The 26,578-nt window shown below is 36.6% G+C and overlaps 1 protein-coding gene across 6 annotated transcripts in view; it reads right to left on the minus strand.

The window, feature by feature from the left end:
- The window catches only part of FIP1L1 (factor interacting with PAPOLA and CPSF1), a 41,570-nt gene that overhangs the window by 13,960 nt on the left and 1,032 nt on the right, over window positions 1-26,578 (minus strand). For 4 of the 6 annotated variants that reach the window (XM_065697315.1, XM_065697304.1, XM_065697287.1 and 1 more), the window contains exons 3-12: window positions 24,342-24,399; window positions 20,852-20,955; window positions 18,567-18,631; window positions 18,256-18,363; window positions 16,982-17,112; window positions 16,624-16,692; window positions 14,298-14,407; window positions 6,021-6,114; window positions 4,871-5,024; window positions 340-366 (exon numbers count right to left, since the gene is read on the minus strand). In XM_065697315.1, coding sequence (XP_065553387.1) covers window positions 340-366; window positions 4,871-5,024; window positions 6,021-6,114; window positions 14,298-14,407; window positions 16,624-16,692; window positions 16,982-17,112; window positions 18,256-18,363; window positions 18,567-18,631; window positions 20,852-20,955; window positions 24,342-24,399 — 920 coding nt within the window. The remainder of the gene's footprint in view (window positions 1-339; window positions 367-4,870; window positions 5,025-6,020; window positions 6,115-14,297; window positions 14,408-16,623; window positions 16,693-16,981; window positions 17,113-18,255; window positions 18,364-18,566; window positions 18,632-20,851; window positions 20,956-24,341; window positions 24,400-26,578) is intronic. The other 2 variants (XM_065697324.1, XM_065697297.1) reach the window with 1 other exon arrangement.

Here is a 26,578-nt window from a genome sequence, read left to right on the forward strand (position 1 = left end):
AATACCTTACCATTCTCAAAAACACAGTGATTTAGAAGCATAGGAAAATTCCTGAGTATCTAACAATACTTAGTAAACAACAATTACAACTATTTTCTGCACAGCTGAAAAAAAAAAACCCAAGCATGGAAAGAAAAGGAGGAAGCACACATCTAAGAAACAGGCTGATTAGGTCCACTAGTCAACAGCCTGGCATCAAAATAACTGAGCCTACATCTACACGTATGGGTTTGTATTTACGAACTTTTATCTAGAAAACTAAAAGGAAGTCGGTAAGTTGCACATCACTTAAGTTTTCATTTCTTAATCAAATGTGGAAGAAAATTTAAACAAGTTTACCTGGTGGTGGCACTGTTATTGGTATACCTAAGACGACAACAAATAATATATCAGTTATAGTAAGTTTATTATCTGTAGATCTAAAATCAGATTGAGCTATCACCACATACATGATCAAGAAGAATGGTAGCTTACTTTCTGTGTCCTTAGATCAAGATCTCACATTAATATCAATTGTTAAGATTTCATGCAAGCCTTGTGAAATCTGGCTTTTTATTTAAGCTCCTATTCTCTAGGATCTTATTTAGAGACAAACATAATGAAAAACGACTCTGGGTCTCAAGATCAGAATTAAATCCACAACCCTAAAATGTTTAGTATCCAGAAGGAAAGTAACATCCCTTAGAGTATATTTGCTTTATTTTATATCCCATGGCTGGATGAAAGGAAATGCAATTGTCATCCGAACTTTCATAGCTTAGCGTTGGAAATACTTAGGTCCACATGGACAAAATATTCTAGGAACAGTAAGTATTACAGACTTTTCAGTCCATGCTATGCCACACTGCAATTAATCATTCGGTTGCTACTTGAAGGAAAAAAATTCCTTTGGTATTCTATTTTCTTGTAAATATCTGACAAAAGAACATCCTTACACATTCAAAAACTGTTCTAACTTTTCTGGTTTTCAGAACTACCTTAGCTGTTATGAATCTAACTAAAAGCTATTGCTGCTAAGAACGCTGGAAATCACAGCATAAAAACTTTGACAGAGTAACATTTGAAAGACTAAACACTCCTAATGAAAATTTCTGAAAGGAAAGGAAGACTGGTAACTCAAACTGCTGCATAGCTAAGTATTTTCTATTGATCCTTATTGGTTAATTGTCCACCTTAATAGAGTCTTCATGAGTCTACAACATAGAAAATATATAAGTACCTCACCAGAAATGTTAAGAATCTAAGCTAGAAAAATATCAGTTCTCTGATTCATTTATTAGCTCTACCTTATGCTTAAAAAACCCTCAAACCCAATAAATTGCTGCACTAAACCCAGTATATGCTTAGCACTGAACATGGCTCTCAGCCCTATGCACAGAATTGCCTGGAAAGCCATCAGCTAATACTCTTTACAAAAAGGAAGAAATTCAGACATTAATATATTCATCAGAATTTTGTCTTGTGCAGAAATACAAACTGAAATCTCATCACAAGCTTAAAAGCCAAATGAAAAAATTCACTTGAGAGCCATTCAAACAAAATTGTAATAGAATGATACAATTTAATATATGGAGACAAAATGTCCAAATAATTTTAATGGTTAATGCAGGATTATTACACTAAAAAACTTCCAACCAAATCACAGACATATTTCTCCTCAAAAACCTTCAAGAACATTTAAAAAAAAATCATGATTAATGATTATGTAAGACAGCAGCTAATTTGCTTAACGGTATCATAATGGAAGACACATTCTTCTACATTCCAAGTTAGCAAGTATCACTAAAAATATCTAAACTAAAAAACCTGAAAACTAAAGCTTATTCCTCACCTTCTTCACTAATAAACAAATGTGACACAAAACAAGAAATAAAAAAAGTTTGCAAACTTCTGTTAACAGAAAACTGACACTCTCTTAACTCTTCACTCCTTTGCCTTTTACTAACAGTGTATAAAAATATACTTGAAATGTCATCATGTCATCAGCCAATTACTTCTAAGAACAAGAGCTCTGAAAAACTGAATCATTTCTTCCATGGAGAGATTTACCGAAGTATCATTGCAAAAAGATGACTTAGTGCAGATCATGTCACATCCCTACAACACATACTGCCACAAAGATGCAACTGGCCTCAATCTTAATATTCAGACTCATGTGTCAAAAGCAAAACAAATAGCATGCGTGCAGCATTTTACCTAAAGTGCTCAAACTTGCATTCACAACATTGTATACCACCCTAGTATCTCAAGACCGGTTATTTATAGAAAACCAAGCAGGTTCTACTAAAGGAAAGCAATGCTACATGTGTTCCCTTGCCGAGTAAGGAATCAAACATGATAATGCTGCCGTATCTTAACAACATACTGCAAATCAGCTGAACTGTGGTAGCAGTTCACAGCATTGTAACTTAACTTGGTGTAAAAACTTCTTTTGCACAGGCTCAACTAAGTCAAAATCCCTCTCCTTTATCCCAAGGTAAAAAGTACGCACTTCAGACTGCTGGGCCTGAACAAATGCACTGCTACTTGCTAAGCCCTGGTATCTGTCTACGCAGTCAAAATTCCCAAAGTTATGCAACAGAAGTTCAATATGTCAGAGTTTGGGGTTTTTTTTAAGTATCACAAACACGTATCACATGTAACTACACCCTTAAACCAAAACACATCAAACACCTTTTAAAGCTTGTTTTTAAAGCATCCATGTTATTCTTGATTTAAATTAGTCCAACATAGCAATAAACCAAGCAAACAAAAACCAACACATTTTATTTGCCACAGCCAGGGTTCTCCTAGGAGTATTTGAGAGTTTTCTGCACTTGGCCCTTTGAATCATTCTAGCACTCGTTCCTCAAAAAAGATCTGAATCACAAGAGTGAATGAACTCAGAACAGGAGATCTAACTTCAAAGCAAGATCCTTTTTCAAAGGCACTTTTGGAGGATGTTTTATATTTGGAATACTTAAATTTTCTGGCAAGTAGTCCCACTTTAATATTGGGTAAGAGTAGCTTTTTTCCTCCTCCTCCACTGAACCTAGGAGGGATGGCAGATTCTATTTTCGAAACAGCTTTGAAGATAAAGAGCTGGCAACAGCACAATTAAAACACAGGCCTGAAGAAAACCAAATCCACAGCTCTTAATCGTTATTTTCGAATCTGCTCAAAGCACGGAAGGATGTTGAAGGAGACCTTCTGAACAAGTGTATGTCATAAACCTGTCTGTAAACCGCAAGACTGAAGCCAAACCTGCTTGGTAAATTTATAACACATGAATTTCTTTCACCTTTAAAAGCTCAACAGGTGAGGGGTTTCAGAACAGTCTAGTACACCGATATGACATCCCTGCACTAAGTGCGTCTGGGGTGTCTGTGCTCATGCTTTTAATAATATACAACTTAGATCATCTTTTCTGTATCACGATTAAAATAATTACTTTCTAAAAACTTAAAATGCATTTCCTGTATTATTTCATCAGAAAGATTTTAATGCAGCTTAAAACCCACAGTCTGCATTAGCATCACATTCCTCTCCACCTTTCCTGTAGTAAGGAAACATCACAAAATTGCCAAAGCAGCAGCACATTCTGTCTTCAGCACCCCACTTTTTTGTATTTATGCACAAAAAAACTTGGAAAAAGGCACAGATTTATTCAATCTTTAAATCTCATCTGTTTTCTAGGTTGCACTGTTTTGTGTATGGCAATCACTGATGAAATTCAGAGCTTGCCAGGCAGCGGGAGTTACTGGTTTTAAAATCAGCAGCAGCAACTGAAGAAAGCAACCTCTTCTATGAAGATTTAAGCCCTGTAAAGCCCCGCGCAAAGTTGCTGCATAGAAATCATAATGTTACTTCCTTGCTTACGTGTAGAAGAATTAACAGAAACTTTTAAAAGATTCCCTATATGAACAGAATAGCAAAGAAACCGCTCAATATGATTTCGGAACAAGTCAAGCAAAAGAATGCAAGGAACAAATGGAGAAAAAATAAGGATCAGGGCTCCACGTTAAATTAGTCTCTTCTATAAACAAATCCCTCACTTTCCTACTCAAATACTCCCCCAAGCTTCTTCATCTATTTTCATTTCTCAGTGACCATTCTTCTCAGCTCCCTGCAAAGTCCTTTGAACTTAAGTCCTTAAAATGACACTGCTCAGGTAGCTGCACTATTTGTGCAAATGCCCATGACACTCCCCCCAGTAAATTTCTGTAAATACCAAGTTTTGGTAAATACTCAGTATCGGTAAATCTCAAACCACATTTAACAATGAAAAGAGTTCTCAGAGCTTTGATTCCTCTAAGATTCACAGACAGAAGATAAAACATCAGGTGCTAATAAAACCTCTGACTGAAAGAAATGATAGGACACAAATGCAATTCTTATCAGACTTTCAGGAATTCATACATACTGAGAGGGGAAAGGGGCATTAAAGTTTCTGTTGCTGCTTTGACCTCAGACACCAGACAACCCAACTTATGACACAAATTCATGGCATGCCATACTTCCAGTTCAAAAGTTTACAGAATGATTTAACATGCACCTCTCAACAGCATTAACAGTGGTTGAATTACAGACAACAGCTTCTCACTTCAAACGTTTTCAACAATAGAAGATCCAACATTTAGTCTTTAAGTAATTATCTACTACTTGGGACTAGGCTTACTGGGAAAGTAAAGACAAAAGTTTCTAATTCTGCCTGGCACATATATTTAAGAAAAGATAAAAACCCCCACAAAATTCTGAAATTTTGCACATTCCATATTTTGCCCATTCCATACGTGCATGGAAGGCACTATCTTTAATTCATTATCTATCATAAAGCATGTGATGTAAATGCATCTCATTTTCCACATCAGATGTAGTACAGGATATTTACCTGGTGGGGGAATCAGAGGTGGAGCAGTACTAACAGTTGGAGGGGGTGGGAGGAAAGGGGGTGGTGGAAGGTGGGTAGGTGGAGCTCCTGGAGGGAAAAATGGAGGTGGCTTGGTAAAATTGTCTACTTCAGGATTAGATCGTTCTGAAAGAACCTGTAAAATATCAAACTATAGTTACAATTGCTATGCCAAAAGGGTACAAGATAGGTTTCCTCTCTTTCCAGTTACTACAACAGGGAAGGATTACTTAGGCACTTAAAGAGCCATATTCAGGTGGTTTAAGTTCTATCTCCATCTATACGTTCAGTGTCCCATACTCGCCAAGTACCTCTCAGGGCCTAAAAGCAGCCAATAGGGAACAACAAATGTAAGATTTGAGAAGTAATATAAGCCGTCTGAATATGGCCCAATACTCCATCTTAAATTCATATAGAAAGAAATATTTTAAAAATCAATATGAAAAGCATGAAAAAAACCTCAAGACTTTAAATTACTTAAAACACTGTGAGATCAGCTGAAAAACACACAGCAATGTTTTCAATATAAGCACTACTATCTGTTATTATTTTAATTGTTTAACCTTAACCTAACTTGGCATGGAAATGCAGCTAGGGCACCAAGCAGCCTTGCTTCTTCTCCACAGCTAAGTTAGGAGAGAAAAAGTGTATTCCATCTTAACGCATTTAGTTGCTTTCTTAAGATGATCCAAGCCAATAAAGACTAAAATTATTAAGACAATCTTAAAATTTATGGTAAAATAATACATTTTTTTTTTTTTAAGTACTATCTGCTATTTATTCCAGAAAGTGAAAGGCTTTCACTTTCAGCTTTGTGTCTGTCAGGAAGAGGAGAAATGGACAGTCAGTTTAGATATTTATTTTTGTTACTTAGTAAACAAAACTCTAGCCATGCAGAACTAGCAGAGCCAATGCTGTCTCCTAGACTGTAAGTCTGCAATACTGCTCATTTTCTTCCAGTAAGACATATTTCATATTAATAATTTTAATTGGCTGCCACAACTTTGTTCCGGAACTTAAAGCTACTTCTGTATTACTCATTCATAGACATCAAGATGTTTTAATTTGAAGCTATGGGGAAAGCAAAAGTATCTCTTGGTCAAAGATTGTGTGCAAATCTGCAGTATAAAACCTGTATGTTGCTGTTTTCATTAGCACGCCGTCGTCCTTCCACCCTGCTGATAGTGATGGTCTGTCCAATCACATCTATTGTTCCAGGTAATCGCCTGCAACACAGGACAAACCAGAATCAACAGGCAGAATTAGAAAAGGAAAATAGAGAGACAAGAAAGTCTTAATTACGGACTTTTCCTCATTCTAAATGCCAAAAGTTCCTTCTCCTGTATAAAACAGAAAAGATTGTTTCCAAAGAACATTAAATAAACATAAGCCAATTCCACCACACATACTAATTGTATTGCAGCACGTATTGAACAAGATCAGCCACCATCTCTCTTATCTTGGAATACAGTCTTAATATCAAACAGAAAGTATATAAAACTAGAAACATTGACTCATAAATCTTGCATGAAACTCAAAGGAATCTTCGTCCAGCCATTTATAGTTCTGTTCCTCAGCTTTCCAAATGCAAAAAGTCTCTCTCAAGCACCTCTAAAACATTTGCATAGCTAAGCACTATGTTCACCTTCCTTAAAGGAACCAGCACAAGACCTACTTCAGTCTCCCTTGCAACCCAATGAAGCAACAACAGAACATAATGTAAATTAAGAACATGCACCTTAGAAAAGTTACGGATTTTTAGAGGAAGATGACAAGAACAGTGACATGCATATACACATTCTTTCCATCCTAGTTTCTGCCAATCATTTAAGGACTTTTTATGCAACTGAGTTTAATTGCTAAACTTTAATAGATTAACTTCCATATACACAATCTCATTTGAACACACTTTAACTTTTGATCTCCAGTGATGTAATCTGTGTAAGCTATTTTTTTACATGACAATTGTATTTGGTGCCCTACAGTCTTGTTAAAAAGCCCCACAAACCACAACTCCTTGCTCTCTGGCAGTGTAGCCAGAGAACATAACACCTCTGCTGTATCTCTTTCCAGTTGTCTCTTCCCCAAGCTGAACTAGTCCACATCCCTCCTCATATAAAAGAACTCTGTAACTTTCACTATTTATTTAATCTTTTTATGGACCCTGCCTACCTCTGCTATATCTTTTCTTGTCTGAGATAAACAGAACCACAGATAATACTCAGCTCTCAATGTATAACAGCTTTATGAACTACCATAATGAGCTTTCCCAGTTTGTTCCCACTGCTAATGATGACTACAACTCCATTTTCTTATTTTGTCTAACACTGGAAATTGAACTAACATGTTTGGAAGCAGCAACAATAATTCCAAGATCCATTTCTCAATGTGTATAATTTTGAATGATTAATTTGAAGTGCATCTTATTTAGGAAAATGCCATCTAGGATTTAAATTTTCAGTGATTTTCTGTGATTTCAGTTCAGTATGAACAACTTGTTCCAATCCACACTGGAGTCGATGTGTGAATTTTAAGTGCAAATTTATCTCACCTCAGTTTCCAAAACAGCCAATTTATTCTTATGCCTGTTAGATTAAGTTTTCCCTACTATGAACTTCTTAAATCCCATGTATCTATTCATGCAGTCTGTTAAGAGGGGTATCTTTAAACCCCCCAAACTATCTGATATTGTGTCCACATAGGTGTCAACTGCAACTTATTTTTAATTTTTCAAAGTAGATTAAAAATGCAACACTGAGGGTAAAGACACGATGGCATTCCAATGGATACAAACACTAACACTTAAAGGATGATCAGTCTCTTAAAATCTTCAATAGAATCAAAGAATAGAATCATAGAATAGTTAGGGTTGGAAAGGACCTTAAGTTCATCCAATTCCAAACCCCCTGCCATGGGCAGGGACACCTCACACTAAACCATGTCACCCAAAGCTCTGTCCAACCTGGCCTTGAGCACTGCCAGGGATGGAGCATTCACAGCTTCCCTGGGCAACCCATTCCAGTGCCTCACCACCCTACCAGTATAGAACTTCTTTCCTATATCCAACCTAAACTTCCCCTGTTTAAGTTCTAACCCATTACCCCTTATCATATCACTACCGTCCCTAATGAAGAGTCCCTCTCCAGCATTCATACAGGCCCCCTTCAGATACTAGAAGGCTCTTATGGGGTCTCCACACAGCCTTCTCTTCTCCAGGCTGAACAGCCCCAACTTTCTCAGCCTATCTTCATGCGGGAGGTGCTCCAGTCCCCTGATCATCCTCGTGGCCCTCCTCTGGACTTGCTCCAACAGTTCTATGTCCTTCTTATGTTGAGGACACCAGAACTGCACACGATACTCCAGGTGAGGTCTCACAAGAGCAGAGTAGAGGGGCAAGATCGCCTCCTTCGACCTGCTGGTCACACTCCTTTTGATGCAGCCTGGTTGGCTTTCTGGGCTGCGAGCGCACACTGAAGCTGGCTCATGTTAAGTTTCTCATTGACCAACATCGCCAAGTCCTTCTTTGCAGGGCTGCTCTGAATCTCTTCTCTGCCCAGTCTGTAGCTGTGCCTGGGATTACCCCAGCCCAGGTGTAGGACCTTGCACTTGTCATGGTTGAACTTCATAAGGTTGGCATCAGCCCACCTCACAAGCGTGTCAAGGTCCCTCTGGATGGCATCCCTTCCCTCCAGCGTATCAACCAAACCACACAGCTTGGTGTCATCGGCAAACTTGCTGAGGGCGCACTCAATCCCACTGTCCGTGTCACCAACAAAGATGTTGAACAAGACCGGTCCCAACACCGAACCTGAAGGACACCACTCATTACTGGTCTCCAGCCGGACACTGAGCCATTGACCACAACTCTTTTTGTGTGGCCATCCAGCCAGTTCTTTAATAAAATCAATAATAAATCAATCACATGAGAATACACTGACTGTAAAGGAGGATGCCCAGCACCACACCAGAAAACAATATAACAAAGATGTGAATGTCATCTACTAAAACTAAATCCCAGTACCTGACAACAGTGAACCACTGTTTTGAAGAAAGGAAGAACATAAAGTAGAGTGAACTTTCCTGCTTGCAGCCTCAAAACAAATAACACCCACAAATCTAGCTTTATTGAGAATTTATAACTCTATTATTTTTATGCAGATAGAACAAAACGTGCGTTGCAGCCCATAGACTGATTTCTAAAAGAGGTTCACCAGCATAATTGACTTAAGTCAACTCCATTAGCAAATGATGTACAAAATTACACTGCTAACGGACGAGACAAACAAAGGTACATCTGTGTCACACCTATAATGGAGACCACAGATAATCTAAAGTTCCTTGGCAGACTGCATACTGGGTAATGTCAAATGCCTGCTCTCTGAGCTAAGGCTTCCTCTTGGATTTTAAAGCAAGATCATTAAACACAAGTTTGGATGAAAAAAAAAGTCCAATGATGCAACACATCTGCAAACTACTACTATAGGGCAGCCTCTCCAAGGGTAACACAAGATTAAGAAATTCTCCGATCTTCTAACATCTCCTCCTAAAAGCTTGGTTGTTCAGTCTAAATCCTGAAATAATCAATACCTGCTTTCTTAATCCTCTCCAATGGTCTTGCATAGTATTCCAGCACTGCAGTACTTTGGATTATTATTAATTTGCTTTCAGCAACTAAACTGGAAACATAGGTATTGTAAGTTGCCAAACCAACCATTTCCCTACCAAAAAAACTCAAAAAAACCCAAGTGATTTTTTCCAAAACAACGAAACTTTGTCTCAGTCTTCACTTTGAGAGCTCATTTGGTTTCAGAGCTCTAAGACACTAGTTCTCCTCCATCACTGGTATCTTAATTATCTAAAACCATACCATAGAAGACTCATTTTACATAGCTTTAGTCCTTGCATTGATAGATTACTTTCTTCTACAGCAAGAAGTCCCTCCTCAGGTGACCCACTGCTTGGCTTGCTCCACTATTTTTCAGGGCTTCCACCTACAGGTGATATACTTCAAATTAAAACTCTTCTTCTCTTGCACTGTTTGCATACTGCCAATAACTCTTGGAATCAGTACTGAAAACACAAGCAGTGCAAGAGTACTTGGCATAAAAGTAAAATGTGCATCAACCAAACTACGGTGAGAACAATTTTGTCTTGGGACGCAGCCCAAATTCAACACTGCATTATCAAAGGAAGCAAACCTAGACTACCAGTTGGTTCCTGGACATCAAGTGTGGTGAAATGAACAGAGCTTTCACTTCATTTTTCTGGAGTCTGAAGAGTACACCTATGCTCACTCATTCCCACTGAGCTGGTACTTTACGATTATTTTTTAACAATGTTTTACAGTGGTATGTCCTTTGTTGTTCCCAAGAGCTGCCAAGAGATTTAATTTTTGTAAAGATGGATGCGTTCAGGAATTTGCCTTCATACTGTGAACTTGACAAATTCTCTATTTCCAAGACTGCAGTAATGATTTCATTAAGTACTCCACAAAAAGAGCTTGAAATTGAACAAGAAAAAGCTTATGTTCAGTTGCAGATGGAGTAGCAGAGGACACCCCTGTCAAAACCAAACTTCACAAAGGCAAGAGGGGCATGTGAAGTGTCCAGAGTTTAAGAGTTCAGCAGTTTTTTAAAAGGGGCAAATCTGAAGCCTCGGATCTTGATTAAGTCATAGCAAGTTGGCACATGGGAAATTTCAAAGAGTCCTCAGCCATTATCGAGCTTAGTGATATTAAGCAGGCATTACTAGGTTTCTGCCTCAGTTTGCTGTATGCAAAGAAAAGAACGGGCTTGGTTTCTCCCTTACATGATCAGGGCACCTGGGATACATATGCATTCTCAATGGATACAACCAAACATAAAAAGGCAATCCACGCGTGTGGGATGCACATGAACCCGCAGCAGAGTTCATACAAAGTGTAGCTTGAAAGGAACATTCCAGCAACTCAGTAAGTGATTTCACTCTAATTAGAGAACGGTTATTTATGAACCATTTGCACAATAAGTACCACCCTCCCTGGAGATTTAAGTCGTATCTCAATCTCATCTGGTAAACTTGAGTTTATTTAGGTTCTACAGAGCAAACAGAAAAAGGGGGAAAAGGAAGGAAAAAAGCCCCAGACAAACCCAATTATTTTCCAAATTCATAGCTTCAGAAATTACTTATCCACACAAGTAATAGAAATAATTAACTGCTTTTTGGAAAGCCACCCCCCCACCCAACACTTTTCAGAATTCAGAAACAGTCTAACTACTAGACGCCACATTTATTCACTACATTTATAGTCTAGTCTACAAATTACAGAATTATAGTATACTTTAAAACCCGTATTTAATATGTTGTTGTGTTCCTTCTTATTTAATGTGTTTCATGCTATATTTTCCTCCTCTTGAGGACAGCCTCAACTTTGCTGAACTCACCACACTGATCTAATTAAGAAAGGAACAAATTTAATACAGAAATCATTGATACAGGAAATAGATATTTTGCAAAATAATATCTGCATTATCATCATTTAGTCTCACGAGGCTACCTCATGAAACAAGAGGAATTTATCTTTCTTTCACGGTAAGGACATATCACACATCCATTTTCTATAAAAATTCTGTTTACGGAAAGGCCCAAGCACAGAGAAAGCTGATAAATAGCCCACCACATTGACAGACTTGTTTCTCTGAAAGCAAAATTCATTTAAATGTAATGTACTCTTCAGTAGTAACAAAAAAAACCACAAATGGAGGTTAAAAACCTAAGAGCTTCTGACTGCACAAAGCTGGTTTCTTCATAGCTATTCTAGATATTACTGGAATAAGAAAATATCAGGTTTGCATCCAGCTTGTAAAATAAACTTCTGCTTATTTCTCTGCTATATAAGAAATACTATGTTTCAGTGCTTGAAAAATTACATAAGGAAAAGCCCTGGTCTAAAAAAAAGCAGTAAGATATCACCATGACCTGCTTCGGTAGGCCAGGTTTGAAGTATGTCAAACCCTCTTCACATTCGAAGCACTATACCCAGAAGAAATTTGTTCAGCTTTTTACCTTAACTATGCCTATGCACACGTGAGTCTTAACTACCTCTAGAGAGAAAACATTCTACTATATACCATATTGTTTGCATATGATGTGCATTTACTAAACCATTTCCATTACATTCTAACTCCTCCTTCAGGGTTATACTATCCTTTATGCTATTCAACAGCCCTAAGACATTCACATGTCATTTCTAAACAGCTAATAGCTCAGCAATGATTAAGATAGTCATTGTTTACAAATTTAAGCAAAATTTCCCACACAGATATTGTATGTTCTATGAACAAGCACTGAATGTTTTCTTTGAACTTAGTATTTAGGATGTAACTGTAGTGAGCAGTAACTTTCATTTGCTGGTGAGCAACAATTCTGTTTCTATTATGTAAACTACAACTTCCCTATTGGTAAGGAGTAATATTCTGGCTAGATCTCAGTAACCTCTTTTTTTTCCTTTGCGAATTTCAATTGCAATCATATGGAAACACCTGCTGTACTCACACTAAAAAAGGTAAGACCAGTAGGCACAAAAGTATTTTAATGTTTGTTTGCAAACAAATGGAAAAAAAGCAAACCCCACTTTCTGTCCTCAGACCTCCCATTAAAGAGAAATATGTGCTGTGATATCTATGTGTAAAATCATCCATGAAGCAATGTTACAGCCCTGACTACTAAATAAGGAACTAAAATGTCAAATAAGGACCATGCCCTGATTTCCCCTGCCCCAGTGTCCAGCCTACCCAACACCACACCACAGACCAACTTCACTTACTGGCCTCTCATTCTTAAAGATACAAGGTTTCCCAACCTTTGCTCAGGAAAGCTCTGGTTAAAACCAACCAACATATCAACATTAAATCTTTAAAAATCAGAAAGTTGGGTACTTCAACCTGGGATTGCATATTTCAGGCAGAAAAAAAAATAATCACATAAAATTATGGCATAAAGACATCTATGGTAAAGTAAGATTATCCCATCTAGGGCACACAACAAAGACTTCACTTATGAAGCCTAAAATATGCATATGTGTAACTGTATTTTATTAATTTTTCTCACAACAAATGCAAATTTCACAGAATCAAAGAATTTATGCAATGCTTTTTTTTTTTTTTTTACAATAACTACATTTTAATATCTTGGCCATTAACTACTTTCTAAAGTACTTCTAGAGATTCTCTATCTACCAATGAGATGCATAAAGAGTTGAAATCCTGTAACAAAACCGGTACTAGATGCAGATTTACAATCATTACTCTGTGAATAGTACATTCACTTTTTAGACCTCTGTTATGAGAGCATCACACATCAGAAGCAATTCAGAAAAGAAACATAAAAAAATAATTACAGGGTTATTATTTGTTTGGAAGGCTTTTGCTGCTTCTTAGACAAAGAAAACTAGGGAAAAAAGCACTAAAATCTACTAAAACCAGAGCAGTATAACCTGATAGTTCAGAGAGAAATTTAGGCTATCAGGAAGAATATTCTAAAAGTGAAAGAAAAATACAGGCAACAGTATCAAGCAAGATTTTTTTTCCACTCAAGAAAAACATATTTGGGTGTTGAACTGACTCTCAAAGAATGGAATGACTGAATTTGAGTGCCTCTGAATTAGTCAATGTACTTATGGATGCAGGACTAAAGACAAGTCACAGACGCTAATCTTTGTTGAGCATACAACCGGCTCTACTTCTCTTGCCATTACTTATACTACCATGGCTTTTAATTTGCACAAAACCAAAACTCCTAAACAGGATCACTTGATAACTAAAGTAAAGCAGAAGCATGGATTCATCCTAAGCAAAGCACCAGGTAGCAAACAGGAGTAGCTTAGATAAAAAGGACAGAACTTACTAAAGCCTGGGGCTGGAAGAATGAGGGGAAGAAACCTTAGTAAGGAGTAATTCCTCTAATTTTAAAGAAAGTACAAAAAATATTCAAGTAAGGAAAGCTAAAGCTACCTTGAAGTAAAGAGACTGAGTTCCAGGAATCCTTCTTTTGCTGAAGTCATAGCTATATGATTCCATCTTGACTGAAAAGGTGTGTTAGCTAATACCCAGAAAGATACAAACTAGAAACATTTTGTTGGCCAAACTAATTCTACACAAAATACACCTGGATTTTTATAGCTGCCTTGTTATTTGGTCCTACTGGTTTTTCTCCCCTTTCCTTCTTCTTTCTCTTTCCCAAATAGCCAAGAATAGCACAGCATTCATGTGTAATGGTGACTAAAGGCTAGAAGTGTTTAGGACCACGCTTCCCCTCAGTTCTACCTGCCACAGAAACATATTTTCCTTTCTTTCTACAGAAATCACAAACTTCAAATACATATATATATAGATATAAAAAGTTTTCTGGTCTAGAGTTATAACTAACTGACCTGTTTGTTGGAATTCCTGATTTGAATAAGGCAGGAGGAGATGTGAAATCGGGTTTGGTCGACTGCACTGCCAACTCTTTCTCCAAATTTCCAGTTCTGCCCTGCTGTACCTTCAAAATAATGTTTCACCATTAGTTTAGCCTCAGAAGTACAGCAGCCCCAACACTCAGCATAGCACACAGCCAACACAGAAAGTCCTTGAATCAAGTTTTTTAAAAACTGTCACCTTTGTATAACTAGCAAGTATATCCTTATGAAATGCAAAACTTAACTACTGTGTTTAGTATCTATAAAGAAGCAATATTGCAGAGAAGATATTATTACATAAGATTAGACAGTTTTAATATTTATTTTCCAAGTGTTTGATTTGGACATGAACTGACCACACTGATTTTCTTGTAGAATTTCCTGTATGAACAACATAGCATCTTAATTTTTAAAAGAAGCAAACTTATTTAAAAAGCCCAAAACTTCATAATCTTAACAACAGAGGTTAGTAAGTGCCACCCAACAACAAACCATAAGCCAAGAAACTGAGTGGATTCTCCACCTGCCTTATTGACCATGAGATCTAGAAACCACTTAACTTCTGAGTCAAAGCAGGAAGTCACCTCATACTCCTGGTTACGCAAACCTTAAAAGATTTTTTCATTAGTTCAGACTTAATACTTCAAAAATATGCTGCCATTTCTGAAGTACTGCAAAATTCCAGAAACATGTTATTGGAACTATGTAAGACCTTTGCTGCGAGTACTGCAAGTATTACATGAAAGAAAAACCTACATGGTTTAGGATTAAAGAAAAACCTGTCCTGATTCTGTTTCTAAAGACACTCCCACTGTAACAACCACATAGCTACATCACTCTACATAGCTAGCTTACTCATGGTGTAATACAACATATGCTGTGATCTCACAGCTTCTTGTAGGCAAGTGAACTACTAAGCTTTGCAGAATCTCACGTAAGACTTATTAAAAAATTAATTACATTTTTAGTATCCAGAACTACATTAAAAAAAAAACAAACAAACACACCAAAACTGAGTATGTTTGGTTGTTATCTGAAATATCTGTAAGATTTCTATTATTTAATAAGTAATTGGAAAATGCAGGAAACAGTCTTGCCAGTTACAGAAGATTAATCCAAACATATCATGTAAATTTCATGAGACATAGTATTTTGGAAGAGTGGAAAAAAGTTAACAAAATTATTTAACAGTTATATATAAACTTCTTATAAAACACATGACAAGCTCTTACTTCAGACTCTTACAACACAATTACTATCTGTACAGATTGACCACTGGACCCCCAGAGATCAGTACTGAGCTAGAAATAGGGGAAGCTTTTGTCTGGAATACTTATCCTTCCTTCAGGACAACAGTTCAGCAATGCTTGAGTGTAGTGAGCTGCAAATCGTAACTTCTACTGCCCACCACTCCATAACTGTTATCATGATAACTGAGGAAGGCAAAAACCCCAGGGAGCTTCTTTACCTGTTCTTTCTAAGATAAAGTCAAAATGACTGGATACCTTCAAGTAGCACATGAGGGGAAACAAAATACCTGTCTGCAATAGACACTTCTGTCACAGAAGTATACAGAAGAAAGCAACAAACAGTTTCAAGTCAGTTTAATGACTGCTCAAGAACAAAACTGACCTATGGAAAATAGGTAAAAAAATAACCTTTGTATTTTAACTTTAGCATCAAACAAAACAGTAAATTAGAAAGTGAGAAGTTGAAAAAAAATATTCAATTCTTACAATAAATCCCATCGTACAAATCTGTTCTCTGTAAATCAGCATTTCTGAATGTAAAAAATGTTATATATAATTTCATTTATTGCTGTCTAATCCCAAAAGGACAACAGAAAAATACGAAGATTAATTTTCACATCTCAGAGTTGCCAAGGATAAGTTTTACAAAACACAGGATAAGTTTTACAAAACACAGCAAGAGCTACAAGGTCAGAGGAAAAATAAACATGCCATAATCTACAAAAGCTTCCCCAGCACATCTGCACAAATTCTCTAATCTGTACAGACAAAAGCACTACCATAAAAATAAACCATCACATAAAGAAAAATTAGTTTCTCTGGGAAATTCGTTAATTCACCAGGTTACTAATTCACATACTTGCAGAACGGTGACAAAGAACACTTTTTAATCAGCATTTTATGACATATGCAGAAAGTCACTGGTCTAAGATGAGAGTTTGAAATAATGGCTATGCCCATTTCAGTTGTTCGTCTACCAGTCTGTGGTGGTATGGGAAGCAATACTCAACAAAAATGAGAGGAACCGACAAAAGTTTACTAAAATTCACCTTAAAAAGATGGTATCTGCCATCGAGAATCTCTGCACTTGGTCTTACTTCCATAGCATTGTCTTCAGCCTAAGTTAAATAACACATTGCCCATTAAGAGACCATACAACTCTAAAGTGATGGGCCACAATCTGAATAATGGTACAGACGCAATCTAGCTGTAGCTAGTCTGTCACACTATCCACACAAATTGCCAGTGAAGCAACAGAGGAACACACAGGAACACTCTAGGCTCAAGACAGGGAGTCAGGTGCAAACTCTAACACACACACTGAACTGGGCTGAACAAGCTTTTGACACACAAGCAGCTTCACAGGGAAAAAAGCACCTAGAATACGGCAAAAGTTGTACTAATTACCGTAATTTTATTTGTGGATGAGGTAACTGGTAAAATTTCAAGACCCATTCGTATTCGTTTTTGTTTTTCACAGTAAGCTTTCCAGGTATCTTCATTGAATCCATAGTTGAAATAATCAGAGAGATCAGCCCCTTTAAATAGAAAAGCATAGGTTTTTTAGGACATCACAAAGTTCATCTTTTCTTCACTGATCATACATACACCTTTATTTGTATCATCAAAACAGATTAGGTATTGAGCTAAAAAAATACCACTGAAATGTACAATATAGTCTTGGATCAGTAAACATAGAGTGTTTATGCCTGAGACTATAAAAATATCAAAATTTAGTCAGGAGTAACAGGCTTAGCATGATGTCTCAGGAATCAAAAGCAGATTCTTGCAGAACATCACAGGACATTATAATCTCTGTATCTTTACAGCACGATACATTTAAGATCTAAAGGTTTACTGTATGTTTAGTGAAGCTTTTGCTTGTTCGCTGTTCAACTCCTTGAGTTGTTTTGACTCCAAGTTTCATATGATGCCACAAAGTATTTAAAAGAGTATGTAAAAGAGAGACCAGACACAACGCAAATGCACAGAATGTATTTCAAACAGCTAACAGACCAAATACCAGAACATTATCACAGGCTTTATTTTCCATTTTGTAGACACTATTTGCATGGCCAAAGCAATATACAAATACTAGAGAAACCTATGTGCAACAGCAAGATGCATTGCCACTAAAAAAACAGGTATTAGACAAGTCTGGCTAAATCACTTGAACCAGACAATACGCACAGGAGACTTATGGAAAGCCCATCTGGTATCTGCTGCTTCTTTAAAGCCTAGGGATGTCACACTACGACAAGCAGCTACATTTCATCATTCTTCATGCTCAAACCCACTAGAACTATTTTCTGTTCTCCTTTATATTCTGTCCTATGACACAGACCAATGGCAGTAATCTCCAGAGAAACAGATTTCCAAGGAGGGTTCAGGATATACATGGATTATAAACACATACATAAATAAATAAATAAATAAAGGGCATGTTCTGCAGTCTATTTCTGCTGACATATGTGCAGGATGTATACTAAGAAACATGGCATGCCCACACACTCTGTGGCATAGCACAAAGAAAACAAGTAACTTAAATGCTTTTTCCAAATAACATTATACAGCATCTTCTAGCTATAAGGTACATAACATATACATGCAGTAAAGGGGAACTATTGTTAAAATAACCTACTGAATACCTACATATCAGTTAATGTAAACAATGGCATTACCTGGCTTTCTCCAAGGTTTATCCTCAAAAGAATCTAAATCTACTTCCAGAAGTGGCACACCATTTATACTCCCTGGTGCATCCAGATCTACCCCTTTAACTTTTGCACCTGTGAAGAAAAGTTAGAGAGTTAGAGTTTTTTGTCTCTACCAAATAGAGTTTTAACAGCTGTAATACATTTAAAATAGTAATAAAAAGTCAGATTTAAGTTTATCAACAAGTTTTGGAAGTGAAAATTATTTCCTTAACCTAAAACAGTCAAACGTTTTTTTTTTCATTTTTACTAATATTACTGTGTCAATATTTTCTTACCAGAAGATCCATAAGTTCGTCCTCCTCCTGTCTTAATATTGAGATTCACAGGTGCTGCTCCATAACTTGAAAGAAATCAACAAAAAACTGAGTGAGACAGATAAAACTCTTAAAACAGAAGAAAACACAAAACAAGAGTTAGCTAGATCCAGAAACAAACTGGACTCAGGCTCAATCGCCATCCTGAACCTCTAGCTTTCCAAGCTGGTAACACTGCAAAGAGATGAGCCTAGGAGGAAGAGAGTGTACCTTTCTATGCTCAGTAGCAACTTCTCCAACTAATAAACAGTTGTGAAGCAAGTCCCAGTCACTCTTCCTGAGTTGAAAGGATAAAGACCTTCACAGAAACAAGAATGGACAGAACCAGAAGAAAGAAAGGAAAAATGCAGTTCATTTAGGGATACAGATGACACTCTGGGGATTAGAGTAAAAACAAAATAAATAAAAAAGGAAAGGGTTTAGACAGATCCATTTTTTTTGTAACTATTCCATTTAATCCGTACAGAAGTGTAAAATGCAAACATTTCTCTACAATGATTGAAAGGCTACTAGTTTCAATGTACTTCTAGCAAATCATCCATTCTTGGGACTAACAGAAAAGTATGTAACATTTTGCTTTCTTAAACACTTGAGAGCTTTATTCATAAGAATGTAGTCAGAAATCTTGATACTGGACTGATACAACTACCTTAGGAATTACAGTATTGTTAATTTGGAAAACTGAGAGCTTGCGTTCACTACCATTTGTGTATAACGTAGTTCATCCTCACAGGTGGTACAAACCCATAAACATAATGAGATTAGCATGTAATTAGAAGTCAGTATATAGTTTACAGTACCACTTCCAAGCAGTTTTAGTTTACATTCAAGTACAATCAGTATAAAACTAACACAAAACATTTAACCTTCTTGATCTCCTATGCTGTATTTGTGCATGACTTTGTCAAACAAATCTCGTGTTTTTTCAAACAGCAGTTGACTACTATATGAAAAATCATTTAATCCTATAAAAGGAACTTGTTCTCCTGAAGTTAAAATGAACAGCGATGTTGAGTTTGTTTTAGATTACTACCTTTCTATGAACTTTCTGTCCAGTTGGCACAGAAAAAAAGGTTTTTCAGAAAACAACCATTTTTACATAAAACTTCCTACTATTGAATTGCAGTTAGCATCATCTGCTCATTGTTTTCTGTATTCTGGAAAGAGCACCAGCAAATACACTAAGAATATAAATCTAGTTTTGCTTTACTCACACAAAATTTGAGATTGCTGCCTACACCACAAGCATTCTGCAAGCTACTGAAAGCAGACAAATAAAGAACTGAAATAACTGCTATTTTTTATATTACCTTTGCACAGTTAGTGTAGGATATGAAATACTGAAAGTTTAAAAATACTATGTTTCAAAAATGAGTAAATCACCTGCATTCTAAAGTTAAGAACACAATAATATACATGAGTCAGACCTACCTGCAGACCTGACATAATTCTATTAAGAATAATGCCTTTTTAATGATGGTTTTAATAAGCATAAAAACATTAGGATTGCCAGGACAAACAAGAAAACCACTTCTCTCAGCAAGCTTCCATGTAATGAAAAATAGTATTTCATAATTTAGGGTAAAAATTAACACTGTTTGAAAGAGTTCAGTGAAAAACAAATCCTTTATCAAGAGAAGGAATATGGAGCAACAACAGCCGCAAAAGAATTCTTATATAGTACAAATGCCAAAACTATGATGTTGAGAAATTATCTCTAGAGACTGGCGGCTCCATCCTGAAGTACGTTAAATTCTTATTTGAGAACATCAATAAGACTTGAAACCATCAAGATCTAATTAGAACTGTCTCCACCACAAACAGGACTAAAGAGAAATGCTTCTAATGTTCTCCATGGTTACCATTTGCACAGAAATATCACTGTCACACTAACGACCCTAAAAATGTCATGTAACACAGCTATTCCATAATTAATAACAACACTCAACTTTACAAACTTAATACTATTATTTCTAAAAATCTGAAAACAATTTAGCTCATGTAACAGCTCTTAACTCATACAACAGCTCTTCCATTATGACATTTAATTGACTTTGTTTCACTTTTTTGCTTTCAAATCTCTATATCCTTAAAAACATTGTTAAAAACCTGAAAAAAAACCCAAATCCAAACTAAATTGACACTAACTATGCATACAATTTGCTCTGACTAGTATTAAAGAGCCTGAATTAATAAGTACATGCAATCTTGGAAGTTCCCCCAGTTAATATCTGCAAATAACTTACCCATACTGTGGAGCTCCTGTTTTAATATCCCCTATGGTGACTTGAACATCATCTTCATCATCATCACTATCACTATCACTGTCATCCTCAGCCTCTGCCACCTTCTACAAAAGAAAAAGTCATTGCTTAGACAAAATGCAGTCACTTACCTTTATAGAGGAAAAATAATCCAATCAAAACTATCTGTTCTAGAAATCTCTGAGAGGAAGAACTTCTTCTAGACCTCAAAACTGGGTATCATTAACAGTACACTTAGGAGGCTCATCTGATGAAATGCTACAAGGATCTGAGACATCTACATCAAAAAAGGGAACTATCTTTAATAATAAGGTCTGTTTCTGAAGCATGACATTTCCTAAATAAGCATCAAATAGCTTCCACTAGTATCCTTCTTCTCTCCATCTAGCTCACTCATACTGGTTTTACTCGTCAGTCAGGCAAGAGCCTAAACATATGCAAGACTAGCCTCTTGGCATCCTCAATTACATGTCCTGAGTAACTGAAATGTTTTTCCAGTTGTAGACACTGTGCTTCAGAAAAATCTATTCAGTTCCTAGCATTAGTAAACTATGTAAAAAGCTTGAGATTTTCAAGTGAACAGGATAAAAATACAGATACAAAAGCACACTGCACGCTGTTCTGGCCCACAACAGTCAAGCTTGCTTATAAATAAAACTGTCATGCCAGTCCATACCAACAGTTTATCTAGTCCAGCATTTTTGGTTTGGTGTTTTGTTTTAGTTTTCCCCTCCCAGAGACCACAGAGGAGAGAAAAAAAAACCAGGGCAAACGCGTATGATGTTCCACCCTAACACTCTTTCAGCTATTGATTATTATCAGGTCAGGGAATTCCCTGTCAGTTATGGTTTGTCTTTTTAGTAACCCCTAATGGGTCCTTCTGTCATGTACTTGCCCAGACTTCCCTTGGACTCATATAAACTCCCAGCAATGACACTCTCTTTGGCAAGGAGCATCATAGCACTGTCTACTGCATGAAGATTCAACCTCATTTCTTTCTTTCTTTCCATCCTGGCTCCTACGATTTTCATTTAAAAGTTACAGTTCTCATGGTAAGGGACTGTAAGGAGTCAATCCTTATTTATAAGGTCAATACATGATTTTGTTAGCCTCCATCATATGGTATACATGCTTCTCTTCCTGGTTGGGAAGTCCTTATGTACTCAGCCATTCCTTGTATGGAAGATACCTCAACCACTCTTCCTGCTCTTCTCTCAACTTTTTTCAGTTGAAGTAAAGTCTTTACAATAGCACACAAAATTCAGGGTGAAACTGAAGCATGAATTTATGGTGTAAAGATATCTTTAATTTTGTTCTCTATTTTCTGCAACATCCCAAAGTTTAACTGCTTTTTAGACTCCATACAAGCATGTAACCACCAGTTTTGTGGCTCTTTCTATGTATCTTAGTGAGTCCCTCCTAAGTGGCAATGATGACCTCAGAAATCACCATTTTATTTGTAAGCCTCTCTTCCTCCCATGAACATCACTCTTCTTTTTCTATACAGAATTTCAGTGACCATTTATTAACCAGTCAGTTCTTCAGAGATAGTCCTTGAATAACTTTCTAATATCAGAAAACTTGTAATCCCACAATTTGCTCCTTTTTCTAAGTAATTTATAAACACACTAAACAGCACAGGTTATGAAAAACATTCCAGTGAATCCCCACTGGAGGTGATCCTCCTTCACTGCCTAAACTGAACTTAGACTTTGACCCTATGTTTTCTATCTTTTACACATCAATTATCATGAGGGACTCCTCCTATAGCTGCTTACTTTGCTTAAAATCCTTTGGTGAGGAACTTATTAAAAAAAATCTTTGTGGAATCCAAGTGAACTTTAGCAACCAGATCATCTTTATTCACATACTTGTTGAATCCTCCAGCAAGAGTCTGAGCATACCAAAGTCAAGTTGATTCTGCCCAGGTAATCTGAAGTTTTCCAAGCATAGCCAAGCTCTAACCCTTACCTACTGTACCATCTCTAAACTTGCCTGGTACATAAATTAGACAAAAATAAGCAGGTGTGCAGATGATAAGGTATTCGAGTACAGTTCATCCTTGCTATACAACATGAATATGATTTACGTAACAATTAAGAGTATAATCTAGGGGGAGGTAGTCTACATCAGTATATATATCCTGTAAATGACAGCTGAACACAGAAGACAGCCTTCAATGCTGCACAGCTGAAGAGTTCACCAATCTCCCACACCCACTCAGGCAACCCACTCAGCAGACAGCCATTACAAATACATTGAATGGAAAATAAAATTTTGTCTGGAGCAACAAAAGCCAATTTCACTTACAAACAATGCTTTCTTAGGTCCTTCCTCACAGAAATAGTCTCCTTTTCTTATTCAACCAGCTTGAACACCACCCATTTTTCTAGGTTGCTGCTGACCCTTCATATGCACCTTTTAACACAAAGTTCTCAGTTCTGTGGAGATATTCTGATGATACCCTAACACTAGGCTTTATATAGGTGAAAAATACAAAGAGAGGCAAGTACAAGGGAACTGCACCAATGAGGATTTTCAGAAGTATTCTGAAACTAGCAAGTCTTCTCCCTGTACCTAACATATTAAACCTACTGTCCACTTACAGGATTAGCATCAGCACGAAGTCTTTGGTGCACTTAAATTAGGAGCTTTTCAGTTTAAACAACTAAAATAGGGTTTTAAAGTTTTCCCCCAACTTTAAGTAGTTATAATATCTTTTATAAATAAAGTATTAGACTTAATGGAAAAAAAAATATATTTTTGAGAGACCAGTCCTTAAAATTTTCACAAATATGAGAGTTGTTACTGCATCACTTAAGAGAATTCTTGCAAGAGATAACCTAAATATCCCAGTTAAGTAACACTACTATTTTTTCATAGAAGAGATTTAAACCACTTCCATTCACAATAAACTGAAGACTTTCATCAACACTGCAACTGTAAATTTCATTTCCTGCTCCCTTCCTTCACCCTACTAACACTGAAGTTCTGACATACTGCACATAGAAGACTACCACTGAGCAAGTCTGTTTTGCTGCCTCTGAAAGGCATGCGTAATTCACCTCTTAACCCATATTTTCACACAGTTTGGCAAATGCTGATTGTTTATCACACGCAGAAAGACAGAAAATGATCAAAGGATTTTATTTTCCTATCAGTGAGGAAAATTACAGAGTATCATTTTGAAAACATGTTTGAAGCACCGCCTTTCCCCGCAAAGTAAGCGAAGCATTATTCATCTATTTTCTGTAAGTTGGATTTAAAAAGCAGACTGCAGCTGAAAACTGGATTTCTTAATTTAGTAATTTCTACAGAGTTTCTGCAGATAGTGTCAAACACCTTTCAGAAAAGAAAAAAAAAGCAGCATACATTTATGCATTAAATTTAATGATAAGTCCTAGCCAAATTACGAGTACTCCATAAATCAAACCAAATTAAAGCAGTATTCCAAAAACACATTTAAAACTACCGTTTTCACAACGCCATTTTCTGCAGCTTCCTCTTCATTTCCAGGTGGGGGTGGAGCACTTAAACAAAAACAGAGAAAGATGAGAGTAGGTATCTATCCACATATTATTGCACATGATGAAAAAAGCCTTACTACATCATTCTGGAAAAGACCTAAAGTTCCACCTATCTTCTGCATTAATTAAAATAATTTATTAAACTAATTTCTAGATGAATGTAGCTTCATATTAGCAGGATAATATTTAGCTATCAGAAGTCATACTAACCAGATGTTCACAGAATAGAACAAGTGAAAAGGCACTACACCTGGATCCACTTTTGAAATCAAAGTGAAATGTTTCATCATATATGAAGAATAACAGTTTTCTTATTTTTTACCCCTGCAGACTTTGCAAAGACATAATGGAAATTAAACAAATACCCATAAGTAATGTTGCACTGAATTAAAATTCCCACATTTGCATTGTGAAATTTTCTTCCACCATACAGAATAGCTACAATTCAATGATGAATTCAATTAGATTTTAACTGTAGACTGAAAACTGTAAAAGTTTTAAAACTACTGGTCCATCTAAAGTGAACAGCACTGTCAAACCCATACAAACAAGCTGTGTCACTGGGTTTACCTACTACTGCTTATTTCACAGCAATGTTTTCATTTCCACAGTTACATTAACTGTTAGGCTGTTGCACCACAAACAGCAGAGTAAGCAAGGAGCCATTTAGAAACAATATTCTTTCACTGAAATAATATCCCTGAAATGGACCGAGCACTGCCAATTTTTATTGAACAGAATGATTTTGATCCCATCTTCTGTTGGCAAAATACCCACTCGCAAGCACTGCACCAGAGCACAGGCATGACCCCAAGATTTAAACTTGACTAATCCACCTCATCACCCATTAAAATGACAGGCTAGCTACAGAATCTGAATAAAACCTCACAATTCTTAAATATACCTGAAAAAGGCCAAAACTAACAGTCCAGAGACCAAAACTTTGAGCAGGTAAAATGTCACTAAACTTCCAGAGTTCCAAATACAGCTCATGAGATGCATATACTACTATTTGCTTTGCTTTTTAGTCCATACTGTGTATTGAAGCAGCCAAATGTCAAGCCAGACTCTGCAGACCACTGTTTCTAAAGATCATTTTGGTCGCCAAGCAAATAATTTTCTTAAAACAACAGTAATACTGACAAAAGCGCCAGGTCAAAAGGTACCTGGACATAAGGAATCAACTGATATGGAATAGCTTCCAAATAAAGAGCAAATAAATAATTGGAATTCTTTGTGCTGCAAGAGATGATCCAAGATAAATGCAACAGAAAACTGTTAAGTGACATGGAAAAGGCAACAGGAAACAACTCTGTTTCTTATACAAGAACTAATGGGGAAGTGATCGCATCAGTAACTGCTTCAAAACGAGATTTTATGCAGTCAAGTGGTGGAGGCCATTACTGCTGTATCACTCTTTCCCTGTCAAAATCTGACATGTGTTAAAGAAAAAGCAATTGAGCAAGCTTATGGACAAGAAGTAGAGCAAAGGTAACTCAATTCAAGAGTTCTTGAAAATAAATCACTGCTGACTGTAAGCATTTATAGAAAATAAAAGTTCATGCTTTCTTGCATCGGCTTCTCTTTTATTAAATTTATCTTGACAATCAATAATTTCCACAGTTTAGCAATGATTTTCAAAGGAACATCTTTGTGCTTTCCCTCATATAGCTCCTTATAGCTCAAGCAGGCTGCCCCAAATATTTCCAAAGTTTTTCCAAATTTCCTTCAAAAACTCTCTTACTAAAAAAAAAAACCACAGCCCCCAAACCCTCAGCTGATGTGTTATGTAACAATGCACACCAAACTAACTGATCATCTTCTTAGATACTGCTTCTTAGTATTCTTTTTGTAACTACATTGTAAACTCTCTGGGAGAGAGGCCTGTCTTTTAATATCTGATTCACCTCGAACAAATGAAGTCCTGATCCATTACCAAGACTGCAAAACACCATGATTATAGAAATGAAAGATCTCTTGGCATTTTGCAAGGAACTACTGCTCTCCATACAATTAAAACTTCAAATAAGTGTTATACTCAAGCATCCCAATTTCCCAGGTAAAAGCATTTCATAGAAAAGCCATGTCATTCTAGCAGACCAAACATACTACGTTAAGGAGATTTTCAAAGACACCACAGTGTGTTCAGGTGCTATGGACTTTCAAGCAGTTGGGAAAAAGA

This window comes from Lathamus discolor, chromosome 1 (genome assembly GCF_037157495.1).
Source record: "Lathamus discolor isolate bLatDis1 chromosome 1, bLatDis1.hap1, whole genome shotgun sequence".
NCBI lineage: Eukaryota > Metazoa > Chordata > Aves > Psittaciformes > Psittacidae > Lathamus > Lathamus discolor.